The 22,590-nt window shown below is 44.5% G+C and overlaps 1 protein-coding gene across 1 annotated transcript in view; it reads left to right on the top strand.

Moving 5' to 3' along the window:
* The window catches only part of LOC115658899 (protein unc-13 homolog A-like), a 151,454-nt gene that overhangs the window by 22,015 nt on the left and 106,849 nt on the right, over positions 1-22,590 (top strand). Inside the window, exons 5-6 of the mRNA XM_030578420.1 lie at positions 1,191-1,314; positions 17,489-17,612. Of these exons, the coding sequence (XP_030434280.1) occupies positions 1,191-1,314; positions 17,489-17,612 (248 nt within the window). The remainder of the gene's footprint in view (positions 1-1,190; positions 1,315-17,488; positions 17,613-22,590) is intronic.

The raw sequence follows: 22,590 nt of genomic DNA on the forward strand, positions 1-22,590 counted from the left end.
CAGATGGCTTGGTTCAATTATCAGACCTAGTTGGGATGGAGTCAGATGATTTCCATAAAGGGCTGGGAGAGGTTAGCTAAGGCTGATCCTGAAGGGAGAAAATGGGAGGAGAAGGAGGATCCAGTGGCAGGCCCTGGAGAAAGTCAACACCCCAGGCAAATGGCCTAGTGGAAGAAGGGAAGAAGGGTCTAGTCTGTGGAGAACCAGAGTGAACAAAGGACTCCAGGGAGGAGGCCCAGAGGGTCAGCAGTTTGGGTAGATGTTAGGTTTCCAAGGACAAAGTCCTGTGGGTGAGCACTAGATGAGAAAGTGGGGTGGAAGGGTGGCCCATGAAGGAAGATGCTTTTTTATGTTTTCTTTGGGACTATTGTTTGATTTTGATATCAAGACCCTGACAGTGGATGCTGAGATACAGGGAACACTGATGTGTATTAACTTGAGAAGACAGATCCTGTGTAGAAGGGCTATAGCCAGCTAAGGACTGGAATATATGATGCTATCTTGGAACCAGAACTGACCAAGGTCTCATACCAAACCAAGGAAGACTGAGGACCAGGAGGGAAACCAAGGTGGGAATGAGTGGTGCCAGGGCAGGCCAGATAAGAGTGCAGTGGAAGCCAATATATTTGTCTAAATTGACATTCAGCTGCTACTACCAGGGCTCTATATCCTCTCTGAAGCAGAAGTAGCCTCTGCATGATATTACCAATGAGGCCTGTGTAACTTCTAAAGAACAGTGGCTGCATAAACTGCTTTTCTGGAGGTCTGAGGGATAGGTTCCTATTATATTTACTGTACATTAATCACTTCAGCTTTCTAGGATGTACTTGCTGGTTGGCATACACAGGGAAAACTGTCAGTAGTGCTTATGCTGGGGCCTTCAGAGTGAGGGCTGTAACTTTCAGTACTCATGTTTCTTTCACCTACCCTTGAATTGATGTATAATCAAACAGAAAGCCTAATCCTACAAATACTTACTCATGTGAATAGTCCACATAAGGATAACTTACATGAGTAAAAGTTTGAAGAATCAGGCCAAAAATATTGCCAGCTGTCAGATCCAAAGCCTATTGAACTCAAGGGAAAGGCTCCTGTTGATTTCAGTGGGCTCTGAATCGGTCCTCTGTAGCAGAATGATAATGGTGGGTGACATAAATCCTACCAAGTAAACTTCAGTATATCCTTTGTAGGAAGGTTCGGGTGCGTGGTGGATACTACATTCTGAAGTCATAAAAAATGGAAATGAAATCTGTGGCACAAAAATACCAACGCAACATGAGATTTTACTGGATGTCTACTTTGCAATACTGAATGGTAAGTTACACACTAATAACCAAGTTAAATTTGAACAGTATGAGATGGAAGATACCAACTCATTTAAGTTCATGCAATGCCCAATCAAATATCACACTGTGTCTAGGCTTTTATAGGGCTGCCTATCACTATAGATTCTGACCACCTGATAATAGTAGTAGTGAAAGGAGCACTATAAGTGTAATACTTTTTTTTTTAAAAAAGTATTTTAAAAATAAGAGTCCCAAATTACTGATATCTGTGCTGTTTCATGATTTTTAAATAAAAGCCATTAAAGAAGTTATCTGGTTGGATTTAAATACTTCCCTCCCTGCTAGCTCAATGGCCAGGTTTGGCAATGACAATGCCAGGGACATGGTGTCTACTGTCTGCCATAGTCCTGAGGCACAGCATGTGGGAAGCAAGCTTACTGGATAACACAGCTTTGTGTGTCCCCATGTGAACTGTGGAAATCAAGGAAGGAACGTGTGTCCCTGTGACATCCTCCCTCCAGATGTTCCACCGTGAGTGATGAGCTCTGCACCCCCTATTTGGACAATGACTAGAACAATTTGGCTGTTAAACTGCAAAAATAATATCCCTGTTCTGCCACCTTTACTACCTATGTTGAATTGGAATTTGCTCTCTGAGTGGTCCCACTGACATCAATAGGACCAATTCTGTAGTTAACAAGGGTGTGCACAAGGGGGGGAAGGCAGAGGCATCCTCCCTCGGGCTGTGAGACGACAGATTTTTTGGGGGAAGCAGCAGGGCATCTGGCTGCCGCTTGAGTTTCTACCCTCATCCCTATAATCTGCAGCCAGCTGCTTCTCCTTCCCTGTTGCTGGAGTCCAGCGGGTTGCCTCTGCCTTCACCCCTTGACTTACCTCAGTGGGGGTTCTGCAGGGCAGGCAGAAGCTTTGGGACTCCAGCAGCAGGGAAGGAGAAGCAGCAGCTCTAGGAATCCGGGGAGGAAGAGTTTAGTCAGCAGCCAGCCAGCTTGCTACTTCCTCCCACCCCAGACTGCAGGGACACAGAGAGTGCTGCTGCCCAGGGGAGCTGCTGCCTCCTCGCTGCTGCACATCCCTGACAGAGGCATCCCGAGAAATTGGGGGCCGGGAGGTGTCACGTGAACCTTTCATTTGTGTGTGTTTAATGTGCCCCTCCAAAAGCGGCCGAATTTAAATTCCTGTGCACACTCCTAGTAGTTAAGGTACAAAGGGGATGTGGGGCCAGTATTCCCTCTAATTTTTTACATCCATGAGTGGAATGAATGTTATGTGCACCAATATGGAGGTGATTTGTGACACAACACCTTCATATTGGTGCACATAAGAAAATGTATGTAGTGGGGGTGGGGCCAAGGGGTTCAGAGTGTAGGAGGGGGCTCAGGGCTGGGGCAGAGGGTTGGGGTGCTGGAGGATGAGGGCTCTGGCTGGAAGTGCAAGCTCTGAGGTGGGGCTGAGGATGAGGAGTTCGGGGTGTGGGAGGGGGATCAGGCCTGGGGCAGAAAGTTGGGGTGCAGGGGATATGGGTCTGGGGTGGGACCAGGGAAGAGGGGTTTGGGATACAGGAGAGGTGGGTTTAGGGCTGGGGATAAGGGGTTTAGGATGCAGGTGGATCAGGGGCTGCAGTATGGATAGAGGACTCCCCTTAGCCCTCTCTGGCAGGGCTGGGCCGAGGGAAGAGGTCCTCTCCTCTCCCCCAGCAGAGGCAGGTCTGCGTTGGGGCAGGTGAAGAGGGGCGCCTCTCCCCCAGCTGGCCATGGTACATCTGCGCTGGGGCAGACAGGGAGGGGCGCCTCTCCCCGGCGCAGCCCTGAGCCCCTGCATGGGTTTAATAGGCGCCTGCACAGCTTAGAGGGGATTTAGGGTGGGGCCCAAGTAATATAATGGAAAGAACATCTACACTTCTTTACAGCGTGGATTCTCAGTGTGATCTGAAAATCAGGTCTCTTTCAGGTGTCTCAAGTTGGACACCCAGAATCACTGAACATTTCTGGAAATCTTGGCTGCTAGTTTTTAATATAAGGTATCGGACGTAACACGGACAAAGAAATAACTTTTTTAAATGATCACCACTCAAATTGTAACACTTCACTAAAAGTTTTCCATTATAAATCAAATTTACAACAAAAAATGTATAATAAACTTTCGGAATAAAATGTTGTGGAATTTTTTTAATGAAGCATATTAAAAGACAAATATGCTGATGTGGATACAAGAGTAACAGGAAATCCACCATAAGAGAAATATAAAATAAATTGATATACAGGAGAAGAGTGATACAAGCTTGTAATATTGGAAGACTGAATTTTGGCCTGAATCTTATCCAGCCAGTGGCTTGGAGGTGAGGAGAAAACCATGTGTAAGATGAAACTTTACCCACAAGGTTAACATTGGAGGGAATTCTTTTGCTGAGGGGAAAAATAGATTGTTGGGGCAATAGTGTTCCCATTACTTTCACTAGGACTACATTTATTTTTTTCCTAATAGCCAAAAAAATAGCACTGGTAAACTTTCCCTTCTCAGGATAACACTCTTCCTTTTGTATGTTGTAATGAAACCTCAAACAAAAAGAAAACTACATAAATAGTAACTTTTTATTTTTGCTATTCAGGTGTAGTTCTGTCTAGAGTATTCCTTGCCACTGGCCTGATCTAGTTCCAATTGTATTCAGTGGAACGACTACATTGACTTTAGCAGGGAAATTCAGCCTCTAACTATAAAAGAAGCAAAGGGGGCATATTATAAAGAGGAACACTCCAGTCTGGGATGGGCTAAAGAGACTCCAGGTCCTTAGAATTTTGTGCCACAGCATCCACTAGGACAAAGAGCTGATGGTATATGTTTTTCAGTGCCACACCTATATCCCTCATTATGGCCCTAAATCAGGAAAGCACTTAGCATGTGCTTAAGTAGTTTGCTGGATTGAGGCCGAACACAAGTGCATCAAGAGAACTTGCCCCAGCTGTGTGTTTATAGGTACTATTTTTCTCTCTTTTTGGCTCAGCCAATTACTAATTAATTTTTCATAGCCTGAGGTTTTGGTTCCAGAAGAACAGATGGGCAGAAATTAAGAAGCATGGCAGATAAAGCAAGTTAACTTTTTCTATGAGAACATATTTGAAACAGCAGAGAAAGCATTCTACATAGTCAAATGCTTGTGGAAATCCTGCAGAGGTCACTGTAACATTGTATTTCTACATAGGCAGGGGAAAACAGGCATAAAACACTAAGCTTTCAGATTCTCAAATGCCCCATCCATTGTTTCACCCTTTGTTTCTGCAGTACATTTGGTGCATCACATTTTGACTCTGATCTTATGCCTGATTTTCAGCCCGTTTGTTGAACATTTGGTTCCACATCCTAAGTTGTGGCCTCAGCGTTAAGATGATTTACAGCAATTGAGGATCTATGAAAGACAGAGAATATTTTTCATTGATTCATGAAAGGTGCCAGATTGACAGGTACCAATCCAAAAGATGAAAGTCTGTTTATTTACAGACAGGTATAACACATGCAGTAGAAATGCAAGAGTTCCCCATGCTGCCCGATCAATCTGTCTTAATCTGGAACTAGAAGAACCAGCTATAGAGGTCAGGTCACAGTTCTGTCTCTATACCAATTCATTCTCTTGGGAGCCTGCTGTGATTACTTCCAAGAGTGTTGTTGCCATTTGTGCTAGTGCTTTTGTGACATGGTCACTTGTCCATTGAGACCTGCATTCATGTCACATGGGGTACTGAAAATATCTCATACTTCTGAAGTTCTGCATCCAGATACACAGTGACAAAAAAGGTATGCTAGACCATCTATGAAGACTTCAGTAGAATTAGGAACATCATGATATTACTGTCACTTTTTAAAAGGTTATTAGAACTGGATAATTTGACATTTTGATTAAAACATAGCAATTTATTTGGTCTTGTGAAACTGTGTTCTTTTGAGAGAAGAAACTAATCTTGAAATGAAAAATAGATAAGCATTGTGTTCTGTTTTTTTCTAAAAGGGGCTGTGGAAGGCATAAATCATCTTTCTTCACATTGATCAAATAATAAAATTATGTACACTACATAATGAAATGCATTCATTAAAGAGGCACTGTGTAATGAAGCATGCTCTTCATCTCATAAAGCAGCATTTAGTTATATAGTTGAGAAAACACTAAAACTGCCACGTACATTGCACAATTGGACTGCCTGATCCATTATGGGAGCAATACCCTAATGTTTTGTTCAATGTTATTTATGTTTGCTTACATGTGTGTTAAGGGCTTAGTGTGCTTTTTGAGAGGGCTGAGAAGTGGTGTAGTAGTAGAGGTTTTTGTAGTAAGAATATTTACTCTTTGTGATTTCACATTTTTATAAGTGCCTAGGAACTTGGATGCGTGCTTTTAATAAATGAAGATGATTTTATATAGCATCAATAGGGCACATAGAGCTTTACAGATGTATGAAACAAGGTCCCTGCTTTAAAGCATTTCCAGTCTAAATAGAATAAATATTGCTTTCACACAGAGATGGCATGTGTGATTCCAAATACCACCAACCATGAATTTAAGTGTGGAGGTCCTAATCCTTATTTACAGAAAGATCACTGTACACCACTCTAGCAGTGTAAAGGGGCCTTAACCTAGATGTAAATTATTTTAAGGCCCCTTTGCATTGCCAGAGTGAACTAAAGCTGCCTTTGTGCAAATAAGAGTGAAGTCCAGAGCCTCTTATATTCTGCTTTGGGGGAACACAGTACTGAACGAATTCTTATTATGCTGGCCCCTTGACTATTAACCACATTTCTGCTTATGCCTTTTTTCTTTGTTCCTGGAGTGTGGAAGGCTTCCACTACCATCTCTTTAAAAAAAGGTTGTCCAAACATGTGCCTGTGTGATACTCCCATCGCTTCCATACCCACACTTAGCTCCTTTTCACAATACACATGAAGCATTGGAAAACAAGTGGGAGAAATTTCTTCCAACCCATTTAGAAAGTCTTTGTGCCAGTAGTTCACACCCCTCAACACTTTTCATCTGCTGTTTCATGAACTGACCACTTTCCTCAAGTGTCCACAGCCCATTTTTTAAAATGTGGCAGTCACAAGGGGCTCTGACAGTATGGCACCTCTCATTAACAGCCAGAACTGATATTTCAGTAGCAAGTTCTAGTTAATATAAAAATATACATATGCAATCCATGATTTTCCCTGAAACAGGCATTAAAAGGTTCATAAGTACAGATGAACTGAAAAGACTAAATTCAGTATATAGAGTGCTTATTACATCTGGAAAACTTTCAAAAGGGGGGATGGGGTGGGAATGTTTGTGATACTGTAGTAGTGCTTCTGCACTTTGTTTGAGACAGAATAAGTCAGAATATTGCTCTGGATTGCTGCCATCTCCTCATCCTGCCTGTGCAATTGCCCACAGCATAAGAGCTCTGTTCCTTTATCACCAAGGGTACGTCTACACTACAGGATTATTCCAATTTTACATAAACTGGTTTTATAAAACAGATTGCATAAAGTCGAGTGCACGCGGCCACACTAAGCACATTAATTCGGCGGTGGGCGTCTATGGTCCGAGGCTAGCGTCAATTTCTGGAGCGTTGCACTGTGGGTAACTATTCCATAGCTATCCCGTAGTTCCCAAAGTCTCCCCCACTCTTAGAATTCTGGGTTGAGAGCCCAGTGGCTGATGGGGCAAAAGTCATTGTCTCGGGTGGTTCTGGGTAAATGTCGTCAGTCATTCCTTCCTCCGGGAAAGCAATGGCAATCATTTTGCACCCTTTTTCCCTGGATTGCCCTGGCAGACGCCATAGCATGGCAACCATGGAGCCCATTCAGCTTTTTTTTTTTACAGTCACCGTATGACAAAGGCGATACTCCAGCGCTACACAGCAGCATTCATTTGCTTTTGCATGATAGCAGAGATGGTTATCAGTCATTCTGTACCATCTGCTGCCGGTGTAAATTGGCAATGAGATGACGGTTATCTGTCGTTCTGTACTGTCTGCTGCTATTATGGGTGCCCCTGGCTGAGGTCGGCCGGGGGCGCAAAGGCAAAAATGGGAATGACTCCCTGAGTCAATCCTTCCTGTATGGTTTCTAAAAATAGAGTCAGTCCTGCCTAGAATATGGGGCAAGTGTGCTAGAGAATCAGTGTGTCAGAGAGCACAGCCGCTACATGCCAGATCTCGCAGAAATGATGAGCTGCATGCCATTCACAGGGGGTGCCCCTGCAACAACCCCACCCGTTGTTTCCCTCCTCCCCCAGCCTTCCTGGGCTACGTGGCAGTGTCCCCCCCATTCGTGTCATGAAGTTATAAAGATTGCAGGAATAAGAAACAGTGACTTGTTAGTGAGATAAAATGAGGAGGAGGCAGCCTCCCGCCGCTATGACAGTCCAGGCAGGACATTAAGCGGTGCGGGGGAGAGGAGCCCAGCATGCTGCTGCTATGACAGTCCAGGCAGGACAGAATCTTTTCTTTACACAGGAAAGGGAGGGAGCTGATGGAACTCAGCCCCCAGTTGCTATAATGAGGATGGTTACTAGCCATTCTGTACCATCTACTGGGAATGACCAAGAATCATTCCTATTTTCACCCAGGCGCCCCCGGCCAGCCTCACCTGAAGCCAGCCAGGAGCACTCACGGGTTGATAACAAGGACGATTACCAGTCCTACTGCACTGTCTGCCACCGGGCACGGGAGAGGAGTGGATACTGCTCTTCACTGCTGCAGCATCGCGTCTACCAGCAGCATACAGTAGACATAGGGTGACATTGAAAGAAGTCAAGAAATGATTTCTTTCCCTTTTCTTTCACGTGGGAGGGGGGAGTAAATTGAAGAGCTATTCTCTGAACCACGCCGGACAATGTGTTTGAACCTACAGGCATTGGGAGCTCAGCCAAGAATGCAAATACTTTTCGGAGACTGCTGGGGACTGTGGGATAGCTGGAGTCCTCAGTACCCCCTCCCGCCCTTCACGAGCATCCATTTGAGTCTCTGGCTTCCCGTTATGCTTGTCACGCAGCACTGTGTAGCCTGGAGATTTTTTTTTCAAACGCTTTGGCATTTCGTCTTCTGTAACGGAACTTTGATAGAACAGATTTGTTTCCCCATACAGCGATCAGATCCAGTATCTCCCGTATGGTCCATGCTGGAGCTCTTTTTGGATTTGGGACTGCATTGCCACCCGTGCTGATCAGAGCTCCACGCTGGGCAAACAGGAAATGAAAATCAAAATTTTGCTGGGCTTTTCCTGTTTACCTGGCCACTGCATCCGAGTTGAGATTGCTGTCCAGAGCGGTCACAGTGGTGCACTGTGGGATACCGCCCGGAGGCCAATACCGTCGATTTGCGGCCACACTAACCCTAATCCGATATGGTAATACCGATTTTAGCGCTACTCCTCCCGTTGGGGAGGAGTACAGAAACCGATTTAAAGAGCCCTTTATATCGATATAAAGGGCCCCGTAGTTTGGACGGGTACAGCGTTAAATCGGTTTAACACTGCTATAATTGGTTTAAACGTGTAGTGTAGAACAAGCCACCAACCCAGCTGCTGCAATTCCAGAAGCCTCTGATTGGTGATCTAATCTCTTCTACTATCACAGGCAGAGTAGGAAGCAGAATGTTGATCAGAGTGTGTGGGAAAGTGGGGGAGAGCAGCTTGAGAGAGAGGAAAAATCAAGGAAGACCAAGAGGAAAGAGAGGGAGGAAAGGAGGGGGAGCAGAATGTGCTCAAAAGAGAGGAGAGGACTGAACAAACAGGCTATAGCACAAGAGAGCAAAGGTCTGAATTGCCAGACCTAATATAGGAAAAGTGAAATCAAAGATTAAAAACAGAACAGCCACCACTTGCTTTAGTCATGAAACTGTCCTGGTGTGTTGGGAGTGAAATTCACATCTGTTCCATGCAGTTATATGGGGCTTTGGCCTTTGATATCAGACCCTCAGACAGATCAGTTTCCAACTATCTCAATGGGAAAGTGGGGCTATTTAAAGTAATCAGAAAAATTGACTTACAATGCTGATGCTTGCCGTCCATTACAGAAAGGAATACAGGTGATGTGGCAAATTGAAGCAACCCATAAAGTTCAACCGGACAAAATACCTCCTTGCAAGTGATAGCTAGAATTAATGCTGCCATCTGTTGCCGCAGAGCTCTCTGCAGGTCTCCCAGCCAGTCCTTTCTGGAGTTGGACCCTTGATTGGGGCCAGGCTCTTTCAGTTTGGGAGCAAAAGGGCTATGTTTAGCTTTGCTCAAATGAGGTAGCTGGACATTCTCCAGAGGGGTTATGTTATCAAGCTATGCAGGTATTTCTGGACCAACTTTGTCTGATTCCCACTCTCATCTATCACCTACTTCAGATCAGAGTATTACAACCCAGGCTTCCTCATATTTCTAGCCTCAGAGAACCAGGGACAAGCAGAGCAGAAACCACAGAAACTTCAATGATCCAGTATTCATATGATTCCTATCCAGTATTTCTGGGTATCCCCTCTGCATGTTACCTGTTGGCACATATCTAGTTCTGTATAATCTCTGATCCAATAACTAGTGAATGCAAAGAATTACATTTTTTAAGGGCTCTCCCCAGGTCATTGTTAAGGCATATTGGCAAAGAGCTTAGTATAGTAGCATTCAGAAGCCAGCATTTAAACAGTCTATGCTTTATTTCTCCTGTGGATAAAAATCCAGGTGTGATAACCTGGCCATATAGAAGTCAGAGAGAGATTTTCCAGTGACTTTATTGGGGCCCAGGAGTTCCTGTGACGTTACACTCCATATTTTTTATGAAAATATGCTTATGATATAGATCTGACATAACTGAGATATACTTTATGCAAGATGTCTCGTGTAAGATATCATTGGAAAGGTTATGATTTACTGAATGTGTTTATCCAGTCTGTATGCATGTATAATTTCTGTATCTAAAGTTAGGAATAAGGACTATGTGTATTGGAAAGACACCTACCAGACAACAGCTGTTGGATTTGATGGGCCATTGTTAAGAAACAAGACTGTGAAAGCAGCAAAGAATCCTGTGGCACCTTATAGACTAAGGGTACGTCTACACTACGGGATTATTCCAATTTTATATAAACCGGTTTTATAAAACAGATTGTATAAAGTCAAGTGCATGTGGCCACACTAAGCACATTAATTCGATGGTGTGTGTCCATGGTCCGAGGCTAGCATCGATTTCTGGAGCATTGCACTGTGGGTAGCTATCCCGTAGCTATCCCATAGTTCCCACAGTCTCCCCTGCTCCTTGGAATTCTGGGTTGAGAGCCCAGTGCCTGATGGGGCAAAAATCATTGTCGCGGTGGTTCTGGGTGCAGCCTCACCCCTCCCTTTGTGAAAGCAGCAGACAACCATTTCACGCCTTTTTTCCTGGGTGAACTGTGCAAACGCCATAGCACAGCAAGCATGGACCCTGCTCAGATCAATACAGCAACAGCGGATGTTGTAAACACCTCTGCGCATTCTCGTGCAGTCTATGCTGAACTGGGACCTGCAAAGCCAGGTGAGGAGGCAGTGGCTACGGCAGCGTGGCGACGAGAGTGATGAGGATATGGACACAGAATTATCTCAAACCGTGGGCCCCTGCGCTTTGGAGATCCTTCTGGTAATGGGGCAAGTTCTAGCCATTGAACGCCGATTTTGGGCCCAGGAAACAAGCATAGACTTGTGGGAATGCATAGTTTTGCAGTTGTGGGACGATTCCCAGTGGCTACAAAACTTTTGCATGCGTAAGGGCACTTTCATGGAACTTTGTGATTTGCTTTCCCCTGCCCTGTAACGCCATAATACCAAGATGAGAGCAGCCCTCACAGTGGAGAAGCGAGTGGCAATAGCCCTCTGGAAGCTTGCAACGCCAGATAGCTACCGGTCAGTCGGGAATCAATTTGGAGTGGGAAAATCTACTGTGGGGGCTACTGTGATGCAAGTAGCCAAAGCAATCATGAAGCTGCTGCTACAAAAGGTTGTGACTCTGGGAAACGTGCAGGTCATAATGGATGGCTTTGCTGCAATGGGATTCCCTAACTGTGGAGGGACGATAGATGGAACCCATATCCCTATCTTGGCACTGGAGCACCAGGGCACCCAGTACATAAACCGCAAGGGGTACTTTTCAATGGTGCTGCAAGCACTGGTGGATCACAAGGGACGTTTCACCAACATCCATGTGGGATGGCCAGGAAGGGTTCATGACTCTCGCATCTTCAGAAGCACTGCTTTGTTTAAACTGCTGCAGCAAGGGAATTACTTCCCAGACCAGAAAATAACAGTTGGGGATGTTGAAATGCCTATAGTTATCCTGGGTTACCCAGCCTACCCCTTGATGCCATGGTTCATGAAGCAATACACAGGCAGCCTGGACAGTAGTCAGGAGTTGTTCAACTACAGGCTGAGCAAGTGCAGGATGGTGGTAGAATGTGCATTTGGCAGTTTAAAGGTGCGCTGGCGCACATCACTGACTCGCTCAGACCTCAGCCAAACCAATGTCCCTTTTGTTATTGCTGCTTGCTGTGTGCTCTACAATCTCTGTGAAAGTAAAGGGGAGACCTTTATGGCGGGGTGGAAGGCTGAGGCAAATCACCTGGCTGCTGATTACGCGCAGCCAGACACCAGGGCGATTAGAAGAGCACACCACGAAGTGGTGCGCATCAGAGAAGCTTTGAAAACGAGTTTCATCACGGGCCAGGGTACGGTTTGACTGCTGTGTTTGTTTCCCCTTCATGAACCCCCCCCCCTTTATTGACTCCTTCCCTCTAAGCAACCCACCCTCCCCCTTCGATTACAGCTTGCTTAAGGAAATAAAGTCATAAAGTCACTATCGTTTAAAAATCATGTATTCTTTATTAAAAAGTAATTATAAAAAGAGGCAGAGAACTGACAAGATATCCCGGGTGTGGTTTGGGAGGAGGATAGGACAGAAGGAAAAGGCCATTAAACACATTTCAAAGTAATGACAGCCTTTTGGTTGGACTGTCCACGGGGGTGGAGTGGGCAGGTGCACGAAGCCTTCCCCCACACGTTCTTACACGTCTGGATGAGGAAGATATGGAACATGGTGAGTGGTGAGGGTGGTTACACAGGGGCTGCAGCGGCACTCTGTGACCCCACTGCTCTTCCTGAAGATCCACCAGACGTCGGAGGATACCAGTTTGATCACGCAGCAGCTCCAGCGTTGCATCCCGCCACCGCTGATCTTCCTGCCTACACCTCTGATCTTCCTGCCGCCATCCTCTCATCTTGAGTGTCCTCTCCTAGTCCTCACGTTCAGTCCCTCCTATCCTCACTTTGGTCCCTCCTGTCCTCACGTTCACTGGCATCTTTCCTGTACTTTTCTACCACGTCCTTCCACTCATTCAGATGAGCTCTTTCATTGCGGGTTACTTCCATGATTTCTGAGAACATTTTGTCTCCTATCTTCTTTTTCCTCCGCCTTATCTGAGATAGCCTTCGGGATGGAGTAGGGAGGCTTGAAAAATGTGCAGCTGCATGAGGGAGGGAAAAAAGGGAGAGAAGTATTTTAAAAGATAGATGTTACAGAACAATGGTTATACTCTTTCACAGCGAACAACACTATTCACCTTAGATAGCACATGTGATTTCACTACAAGGTCGCATTTTGCATCTTAATATTGAGTGCCTGCGGCTCTGGCGTTACAGATCTCACAGATGCAGGTCCGGCATCAGAATTCAGTTGCATCCGGCCATGGGAAGCCATTGTCTTTTGGCTTCTCCAGCCTTCATATACACAGTGCCCTCTGATGCCTCTTTCCTGTTAACATGCGGCAGCAGAAGCCAACCCCCTCATCCAATTCTGTGAGATGATTGCTTTACCCCGCCCCCCACCGCATAGGTGGGAGCATGGAAGATCGCTGCTAACCTACTCCGCTTTCCTCCCCCCACCGCATGGCTGGTAGCTGGGAAGATTCCTGCTAGCCAAATGCAGAAAAGCTCTGCGCTATCCTTCCTTCCCTCCCCCCGCTTGGCTACGCGCAAGGAAGGATTTCTTTTAAGCAACAGCCCAGGAGGAAAATGGCCAGCTCTGTCCCCTTAATTAAATTGCTGAATTTCAACCAGGTTACCATGAACGATACCACTCTGCTGAGGATAACAGAGCGAGATAAAAAACGGATATTTCTTGAATGCCAGCAATCACCGGGACCATACGCAGCTATGCTTTGTCATGCAATGATACCTGGTTACTTGCTACATGCATGGTGTGGTAAAGTGTCCTAGCATGGTGGACGGAACAAGGCTGCCTTGCCCAGAAACCTTCTGCAAAGGCTTTTGGAGTACCTCCAGGGGAGCTTCATGGAGATGTCCCTGGAGGATTTCCGCTCCATCCCCAGACATGTTAACAAACTTTTCCAGTAACTTTACTGGCCACGAATGCATCCCAAGCCCTCATGGCAAATCAATCATTAAAAAACACTTGCTTTTAAACCATGTTTTATATTTACAAAGGTACACTCACCAGAGGTCGCTTCCATGGCTTCACTGTCTGGGCTAGTGGCTTGGGAGGGCTGGGAGGGTAATTCCTTCTGGGTCACAAAAAGCTCCTGGCTGTTGGGGCTAACAGAGTGCTGTGTGCTCGCTGCAAGCTCTTCCTCCTCTTCCTCCTCATCTTTCCCCTCTGCAGAATCGTCGGCCATGGTTCAGATTACAACCCCCACCTTGGAATCCACTGACAGGGGTGGGGTAGTGGTGGCACAGCCCCTTAAAATTGCATGCAGCTCAGCGCAGAAGCAGCATGTTTTCGGCCCTGACCCGGACCTTCCGTTTGCTGCTTTGGTTTTCTGGTAGGCTTGTCTGAGCTCCTTAACTTTCACTCTGCACTGCACTGAGCCCCTGGTGTGGCCTTTTTCCATCATAGCCTTGGAAATGTTTTCAAATATTTTTTTCATTTCGTCTTTTGGAACGGAGTTCTGTTAGCACTGAATCCTCCCCCCATATAGCGATCAGATCCAGTACCTCCCGTGCGGGCCATGCTGGAGCTCTTTTTCGATTCTCAGGAGACTGCATTGCTACCTGTGCTGATGGGCTCTGTGTGGTCACCTGTGCTGGTCAGAGCTCCACGCTGGCCAAACAGGAAATGAAATTCAAAAGTTTGCGGGGCTTTTCCTGTCTACCTGGCCAGTGCATCCGAGTTGAGATTGCTGTCCAGAGCAGTCACAGTGGTGCACTGTGGGATACCACCCGGAGGCCAATACCATCGATTTGCGGCCACAGTAACCCTAATCTGATATGGTAATACCGATTTTAGAGCTACTCCTCTCTTCGGGGAGGAGTACAGAAACCTATGTAAAGAGCCCTTTATATCGATATAAAGGGCCTCGTAGTGTGGACGGGTGCGGCATTAAATCGGTTTAACGCTGCTAAAATCGGTTTAAACGCTTAGTTTAGACCAGGCCTCACAGATGTTTTGGAGCAAGAGCTTTCGTGGGTGAATACCCACTTTGTCAGATACATGTGCCACAGGGTTCTTGCTGCTTTTACAGATCCAGACTAACACGGCTACCCCTCTGATACAGGACTGTGAAGATACTCATCTCTCTCCCTCCCAGGGGGTGTCCTGAGACATAACTGTGACACTATTAGGTCAGGTGGTCTTGTCTAGGGTGACCAGGTGTCCAGTTTTTGACAGGAACATCTGGTCAAAAAGGGACCCAGTCAGCACTGGGCTGTTAATGGTCCAGTTGGCAGTGCTGCGGTGCTAAGGCAGGCTAGTCCCTACCTGTCCTGGCACCATACTGTGCCCCGGAAGCAGCCAGCAGGTCCGGCTCCTAGGCTGCGGGCTCACAGTGCTCCATAGGCAAGAACAGTTCATAGAGCCTTCTTCCCCCCCCCACTCCTCTCCACCTATTAGTGCTGGACCTGCTGGCCACTCCTGGGATGCACGCGTTAAGACAGGCAGGCTGCACCACTGATCAGGAGCCCCCTGAGATAAGCCCATGCCCCAACCCCAAGCCCGTGCCCCAGCCCTAAGGCCCCCGAACCTGAAGCCCCCTTCTGCATCCCAAAGCCCTCATCCCAGCCCCACCCTAAACCCCACAACCTCAGCCCAGAGCCCATATCCCCTCGTACACCCCAACCCCCTGCCACAGCCCAGAGCCCCCACCAAACCTGGAGTCCCCTTCTGCACCCTAAAGCCCTCATTCCTGGCCCCAGCCCAGAGCCCTCATACCTCTGGACCCCAACCCCTTGCTCCAACCCAGAGACCCCTCCCAAATCCTGAACCCCTCATCCCTGGCTCCAGCCCAGAGCTCTTACCTCCTCCTACAGCCCAACCCCTACCTCAACCTGCAGTCCCCTCCCATACTCCAAATCCCTTGGTCCCAGCCCCAGCCTGGAGCCCTCTGCTCACCCCAAACCTCTCATTCCTAGCCCCACCCCAGAGCCCACACCCCCACCCCAGAGCCGTATTCCCTTCCACATTCCAACTTCCTGCCTCAACCCACAGCCCCCTCCCACATTCCAAATACCTTGGCCCTACCCCCCCAGTCTGGAACCCCCTCTTGCACCCCAATCCCCTAATCCCCCCCAAAGTCTGCACCCCCAGACAGAGCCCTCATCCCCTCCCGCACCCCAAGCCCCTGTCCTAGCCCAGTGAAAGTGAGTGAGGGTGGGAGACAGCAAGCCACTGAGGGAGGGGGAATGTGGGGAGTGGGGCCTCAGGGAAGTCAATATAGTACATTTCGCAAATAATAAACTTGCTCAGGGGAAAAATGTTAGGTTAAAAGATTAGTGTCATTCTGACACTGAGATACAAAGTCACACTTTTAGCACTGTTACATTTTACAGTGTAGACTAACTTTTACATATTTGAACACTTCTTTTATTGGCTTCCTGATTACACATAAATATAGTTGTAAATGTTTACACCTTTTTTAAGTGTAGGGGTGACATTGGACTGTAGTCAGCCTTGTGCTGTACTTCTATAGTAAGAAAGGACAAGAAACACTTTTCAGGGAAATATTCTATTGCTCAAATCAACAGTTAACATGTTTTCTACCAATCATTTTTGAACAATGCAGGAATAGTCTTGTGACAGATAGGGCAACTTTCTGCAATGTCTTTGGGAGACTATATTATATTAAGTGTGTGAATGATTTTTGTATCATTGTGGGCCAGGGATTGTATGCAATGCGTGAGTGGGGAAAGGTTACCACAGCTGCTCCAGGAAGTGAAAACAGTAGGGGATGATCAAGGCAAATTCACATGAACTTGAACAGCTTATAAGGGAGTATTGCTCATGAAATAGGAAATGAACAAGATCCCATTGTCTCCAAAGTGCTATCTTTGTTTTGTTGCTTTTATTCAAAGTAAAAGATAAGACCTAATTTCCTTCTCTGGCAACCAACCAGACAATTTGGCAGTCTCCCAAAGTGAATACTTTTGAAGGGAAATTAAACTAACTCCCCTAACAACTGATCAGAACAATGTATGTGAAGGGAAGGAAAGAATAATGGGGGCATCACATGAACTCTTCTAAACAATGAAAGAAAAGTTCTGTTGATTGAGGGCTGGATTGTGATACCCTTATAGTGAATCAGTGGGACTACTTGTGGATTAAAAGATGTTGCTTAACAATATTAAAAAAGGGTAACAGAATCTATACTTCGGGGAGTACAAATGACATGTCAACGTCCTATCAGGAAACTGACCGTGTGGTCCTATAGGAGGTGGAATTAAACTTCACATAGCACTCATGCTTTAAAAACAAACATAATTAAGACATCAGTTAAATACCTTTTCAAATTTGATTGGAAAACTGAGATTCAGCTTCCTCCATCTCCAAATGCTAGTTTGTTCCTTAACTGAGAAACATAAATTGTTCCTTCCGTTTGTGAATATGCTAAAGATAGTGCCCCAAACATCTCTAACTTATATTTGAAGGATACAGAAAATCAGAATGTGATCTTGATGCTGTGATTCTGATGATCTTGAAACTAATGTAATTTAATTATAGAAATAACTAAAAATCAATTCATGTCCAACTTGCTTATTTACATTAAAGCTATTGCTTAAGTTCATAAAACCTTTGATGCCGTGAAGTTAGATGATCACTTACAACATTGGTATTTTCAATTACTATAGGAAACAGTTTCTTTTCTGTGAAACTGATTTCATGCCTTTTGGCTATTTCTAATTTATTTTTTTCCCCAACTATCAAGATTCGGATTGCAGAAGCCGTGACAGGAGGGTTTCTCTCCAAGGTGCATGTCATTCACATCAGGACACATGCAGCAGCCTGTCACCCATGAAAAGTGCTCTCAGCGTGCAAGAAACAGAACTAAGGTATTGTACTTAGTAAAATCAAACATGTAGAGTGCATTTATTGTCACTGAATAGCATTTAGTATGTGTGTATGATATAATCAAGGATATGTCTACAATTTATGTAAGGCCTTATGTTTCCATCATTAGGTGATAGGGAGAATAGCAGATCTCTATAATCTATCAGTAGGAAGGTCAGGAAACCTACAGTATGGAACAGAAGTGGCTCCATAGAGCAATTAGGACTGTCAAGCAATAAAAAAAATTAATCACAATTAATTGCACAATTAATTGCACTATTAAACAATAATAGAATATAATTTCTTTAAATATTTTTGGATGTTTTCTACATTTTCAAATGTATTTATTTCAGTTACAACACAGAATACAAAGTATGCAGTGCTCACTTTATATTTATTTTTTATTACAAGTATTTGCACTGTAAGAAAACAAAAGAAATAGTATTTTTCAGTTCACCTAATACAGTACTGTAGTGCAATCTCTTTAGCATGAAAGTTGAACTTAAAGTTGCAGAATTATGTACAAAAAAACTGCATTCAGAAATAAAACAAGATAATCTTTTAGAGCCTGCAAGTCCATTCAGTCATAAGAACATAAGAATGGCCATACTGGGTCAGACCAAAGGTCCATCCAGTTCAGTATCCTGTCTATCAACAGTGGCCAATGCCAGGTGCCTGAGAGGGATTGAACCTAACAGGTAATGATCAAGTGATCTCCTGCCATCCATCACCACCCTCTGACAAACAGAGGCTAGGGACACCATTCCTTATCAATCCTGACTAATAGCCATTAATGGACTTAACCTCCATGAATTTATCCAGTTCTCTTTTAAACCCTGTTATAGTCCTAGCTTTCACAGCCTCCTCAGGCAACGAGTTCCACAAGTTGACTGTGCTCTGTGTGAAGAAGAACAGTCCTACTTCTTGTTCAGCCAATGGCTCAGAAAAACAAGTTTGTTTACATTTGAAGGAGATAATGTTGCCCACTTCTTCTTTACAATGTCACCTGAAAATGAAAGCAGGCATTCTCATGGCACTGTTGTAGTCAGTGTTGCAAGATATTTAGATGCCAAATGAGCTAAAGATTCGTATGTCCCTTCATGCTTCAACTACCATTCCAGGGGACATGTGTGCATACTGATGACGGGTTCTACTCGTTGACAATCCAAAGCAGTGCGGACCAACACATGTTCATTTTCATTATCTGAGTCAGATGCCACCAGCAGAGGGTTGATTTTCTTTTTTGGTGGTTTGGGTTCTGTAGTTTTTGCACTGAAGTGTTGCTCTTTTAAGACTTCTGAACACATGATCCACACCACATCCCTCTCAGATTTTGGAAGGCACTTCAGATTCTTTAACCTTGGGTCAAGTGCTTTAGCTATCTTTAGAAATCTCACATTGGTACCTTATTTGCGGTTTGTGAAATCTGCAGTGAAAATATTCTTAAAATGAACAACATGTGCTGGGTCATCATCTGAGACTGCTATAACATGAAATATGCGGCAGAATGCAGGTAAAACGGAGCAGGGGACATACAATTTTCACCCAAGGAGTTCCGTCACAAATTTAATTAACACATTATTTTGTTTTAATGAGCATCATTAGCATGGAAGAATGTCCTCTGGAATGGTGGCCAAAGCATGAAGGGGCATATCAATGGTTAGCATATCTGACATGTAAATACCTTTCAATGCCAGCTACAAAAGTGCCATGCAAATGCCTGTTCTCACTTTCTTATGACACTATAAACAAGAAGAGGATAGCGTTATCTCCTGTAAATGTAAACAAACTTGTTTGTCTGAGCAATTGGCTGAACAAGAAGTAGGACTGAAGTGGTCTTGTAGGCTCTGAAGTTTTACATTGTTTTGTTTTTGAGTGCAGTTATGTAACAAAACAAAATGTACATTTGTCAGTTCCACTTTCACAGCAAAGAGATTGCACTACAATACTTGTATGAAGTGAATTGAAAACTACTATTTTTTTGTTTAATGTTTTTACAGTGCAAATATTTATAATAAAAAAATATACACTTTGATTTAAAATATAAAATACAATATGCATGAAAATGGAGAAAAACATCCAAAATATGTAATAAATTTTAATTGGTATTCTATTGTTTAACAGCATGATTAAAATAGTGTTTAATTGTAATTAATTTTTTTAATCGCGATTAATTTTTTTTAAGTTAACTGCATGAGTTAACGGCGATTAACTGACAGTCCTAAAAGCTATACTATAGTTTGGCAACATCCTGATTTCTTAATATGCACACCATAGACAGCGGATCCTCAGTGGTCTGCAATGAGGATGCAGTCTGTGAAAATATAGGAGTTAAAGATAATCCAGCTTTTCACATGGGACCTATTTTTTAACTTCCTACAGAATAAAAATATTGCCTAATACTGTTGCCTGAGGCAGCAATAAAATCTGGATGGGTGGTGTTCATAGAAGACAGCACAGGTTCATACTTGTGTGCTATGAATGACAAAACCCTTTCTTACATTTTTTTCAATGATATTTTTACATTTCAAAATTAGAGCATCCTAAAGGTTGTACAATTGATTAGCTTCTCTATGTACTTTGAAAGAGGAGAATTACTGAAAGAAATTTCTCACATAAAATTGGTTTTGCGATTCAGCAGCTCCTTTTCTCCCATGTATCATTAAACCTCAGTTTTACACTCTGTAGAGTATGTAAATAAAAAATGGAGTGAGCTTTAAAATGTGCAGGCACAACACAGACTGGACACAGACAAAGTGCATACCGATATTCAGTCATAATACAAGGACTGATGGAATTTTGTGTCCTGTTAATTTTACCGTTTATCAAGGGCCAAATCCTGAAGTCTTTAGTCCTTCCTCCCTGAAATCATTGAGAGGTGAAAGCCTGGTTCCTATTGACTTCAGTGGGATGAGGATTTCACCCTGAGAGTTTTGCTTTAGGGAAGAGTACAGGAGTTAATAATGATCAAAGTACAAGATCACTTCTGATTTCTTGGTATATACAAAAAGTCCACTGAAATCAATGAGAGGTTTTATTTATATAAGGAATACAGGACCAGGCTCTAAGTACTTACAGGCACACATCTTGACATAGAAAATGTCAGCCCTAGCAGTTAAAGTTTGTCAAAGTTATAAGCTACTTGAAAACGGGGTCTAATAATGGGAAATGTCAGGTAACCTTAACCATAGGCATCACTGTAAACCATCTATAATATATCTCATTTTTATCTCAGTGAAATTAAACATTTAAAATACATCTGGTGAATCAGAACCATATCTGAATCAGGTCAAATCATTTTACAGGATATTAGCTGCGTATTTCTCACTGATTTCACTAGAGTTCCTTGGTTAAAACTCTGCAACAGGAAACCACTGGAGGCAGTTGGGAGTGACTCCTGTTATGTGATTGGGAGGGTTCCTTCAGAAACCTGACCACAGGGACTAGGAAATAAAGTTTCTATTTCCTGCCAGCACTCCTGTGTGTGAGGCCCTCCTTGTTACAAACACTATTAGAGTACCAGGGACTACTGTCCTAAAGATCCTATACATCACGACTTATCTTCACCACGGTTACTATATAACAGAGGATTTACCCTTACTTTACACCACGTTGTGCTTCTGTGAACACCAGGGCAAGGGCCCTGGAAATTGGAGGACTATGGAATTAGAAAGCTGCTGCAACGATCCCGTTACAAGGTCCTTGGAAGTAGCCAGATCAGTCCTAAAAATGGCCAGGGAGGCACTGCCAAGGCAATCAGGGTTTAGTTCATCTATTACTTACCCTCAGGAGCTGGAGAAATTACAGTGCTACACTATTTAAATGAGCAAATTTGATTTCAATGTAAATACCCATATCTAGTAAGTGAGAGCAACTCAGTAGCAACCTCTGCACTTCCCTGAGCACAGCAGCGATGATTGTAATCAACCTTTATGTCAGTCTTGCAATAGTGGGGTGGCTCCTTATTCCTTCCTCTTACTGCATGGCCATATAAGGGGTAGTCACAGTCTAGCCCCAAGTTATGAATAGGGCCCTACCAAATTCATAGACGTATCACGAACCATGAAATAAGCCCTCTCCTGTGAAATCTAGCTATTGGAGGGGAGGCGGAGGGGCAGCCCTAGAGCTTCCTGCAGCTGGAGGAGGTATCCGGAGGTGAGTCTGATCTCCCCTGAAAGCAGACAGGTGGGGGAAGAGCAAGTCCTGTCCTTCGCCAGCCCGGCTGGAACTAGCAGCTAGGACCCCCCGGCTGGAGCACTCCCAGCAGGACAGGGTTGGTCAGACCCACCTCCCCATCCAGGATCCTCCTCCGGCTGCAGGAAGCTCCATGGCTGCTGCCTTCAGAGCCCAGCTCTGGCAGTGTAGAAATGAGGATGGCAATCCTGCAACTGCCCTACAACAGATTTGTGCTCCTCTCCCCCCACAGGATCCCCTGGTTACAAAACATAATCATAACACAAGAACTAGAGGTTGCCAAATGAAATTAATAGACAGCAGATTTAAAACAAACAAAAGGAATTATTTCTCCACACAACACATAGTCAACCTGTGGAACTCTCTGCGAGAGGATGTTGTGAAGGCCAAGACTATAACAGAGTTCAAAAAAGAACTAGATAAATTCATGGAGGATAGGCCCATTGATGGCTATTAGCCAGGATGGGCAGGGATGGTCCCTAGCCTCTGTTTGCCAGAAGCTGGGAATGGGCGACAGGGGATGAATCACTTGGTGATTACCTGTTCTGTTAATTCCCTCTAAAGCACCTGGCACTGGCAACTGTTAGAAGACAGGATACTGGGCTAGATGGACCTTTGGTCTGACTCAGTATGGCCATTCTTATGTAACACTGTCAAATTTCAGATGTAAACATCTGAAAATATGAAATTGACTTATTTTTCAAATACTATGGCTGTGAAATTGACCAGAATGGACCGTGAATTTGTTAGGGCCCTAGTTATGAAAAAAGCCTATGTAAAAGTGAA

This window comes from Gopherus evgoodei, chromosome 10, assembly GCF_007399415.2.
Source record: "Gopherus evgoodei ecotype Sinaloan lineage chromosome 10, rGopEvg1_v1.p, whole genome shotgun sequence".
Lineage (NCBI taxonomy): Eukaryota > Metazoa > Chordata > Testudines > Testudinidae > Gopherus > Gopherus evgoodei.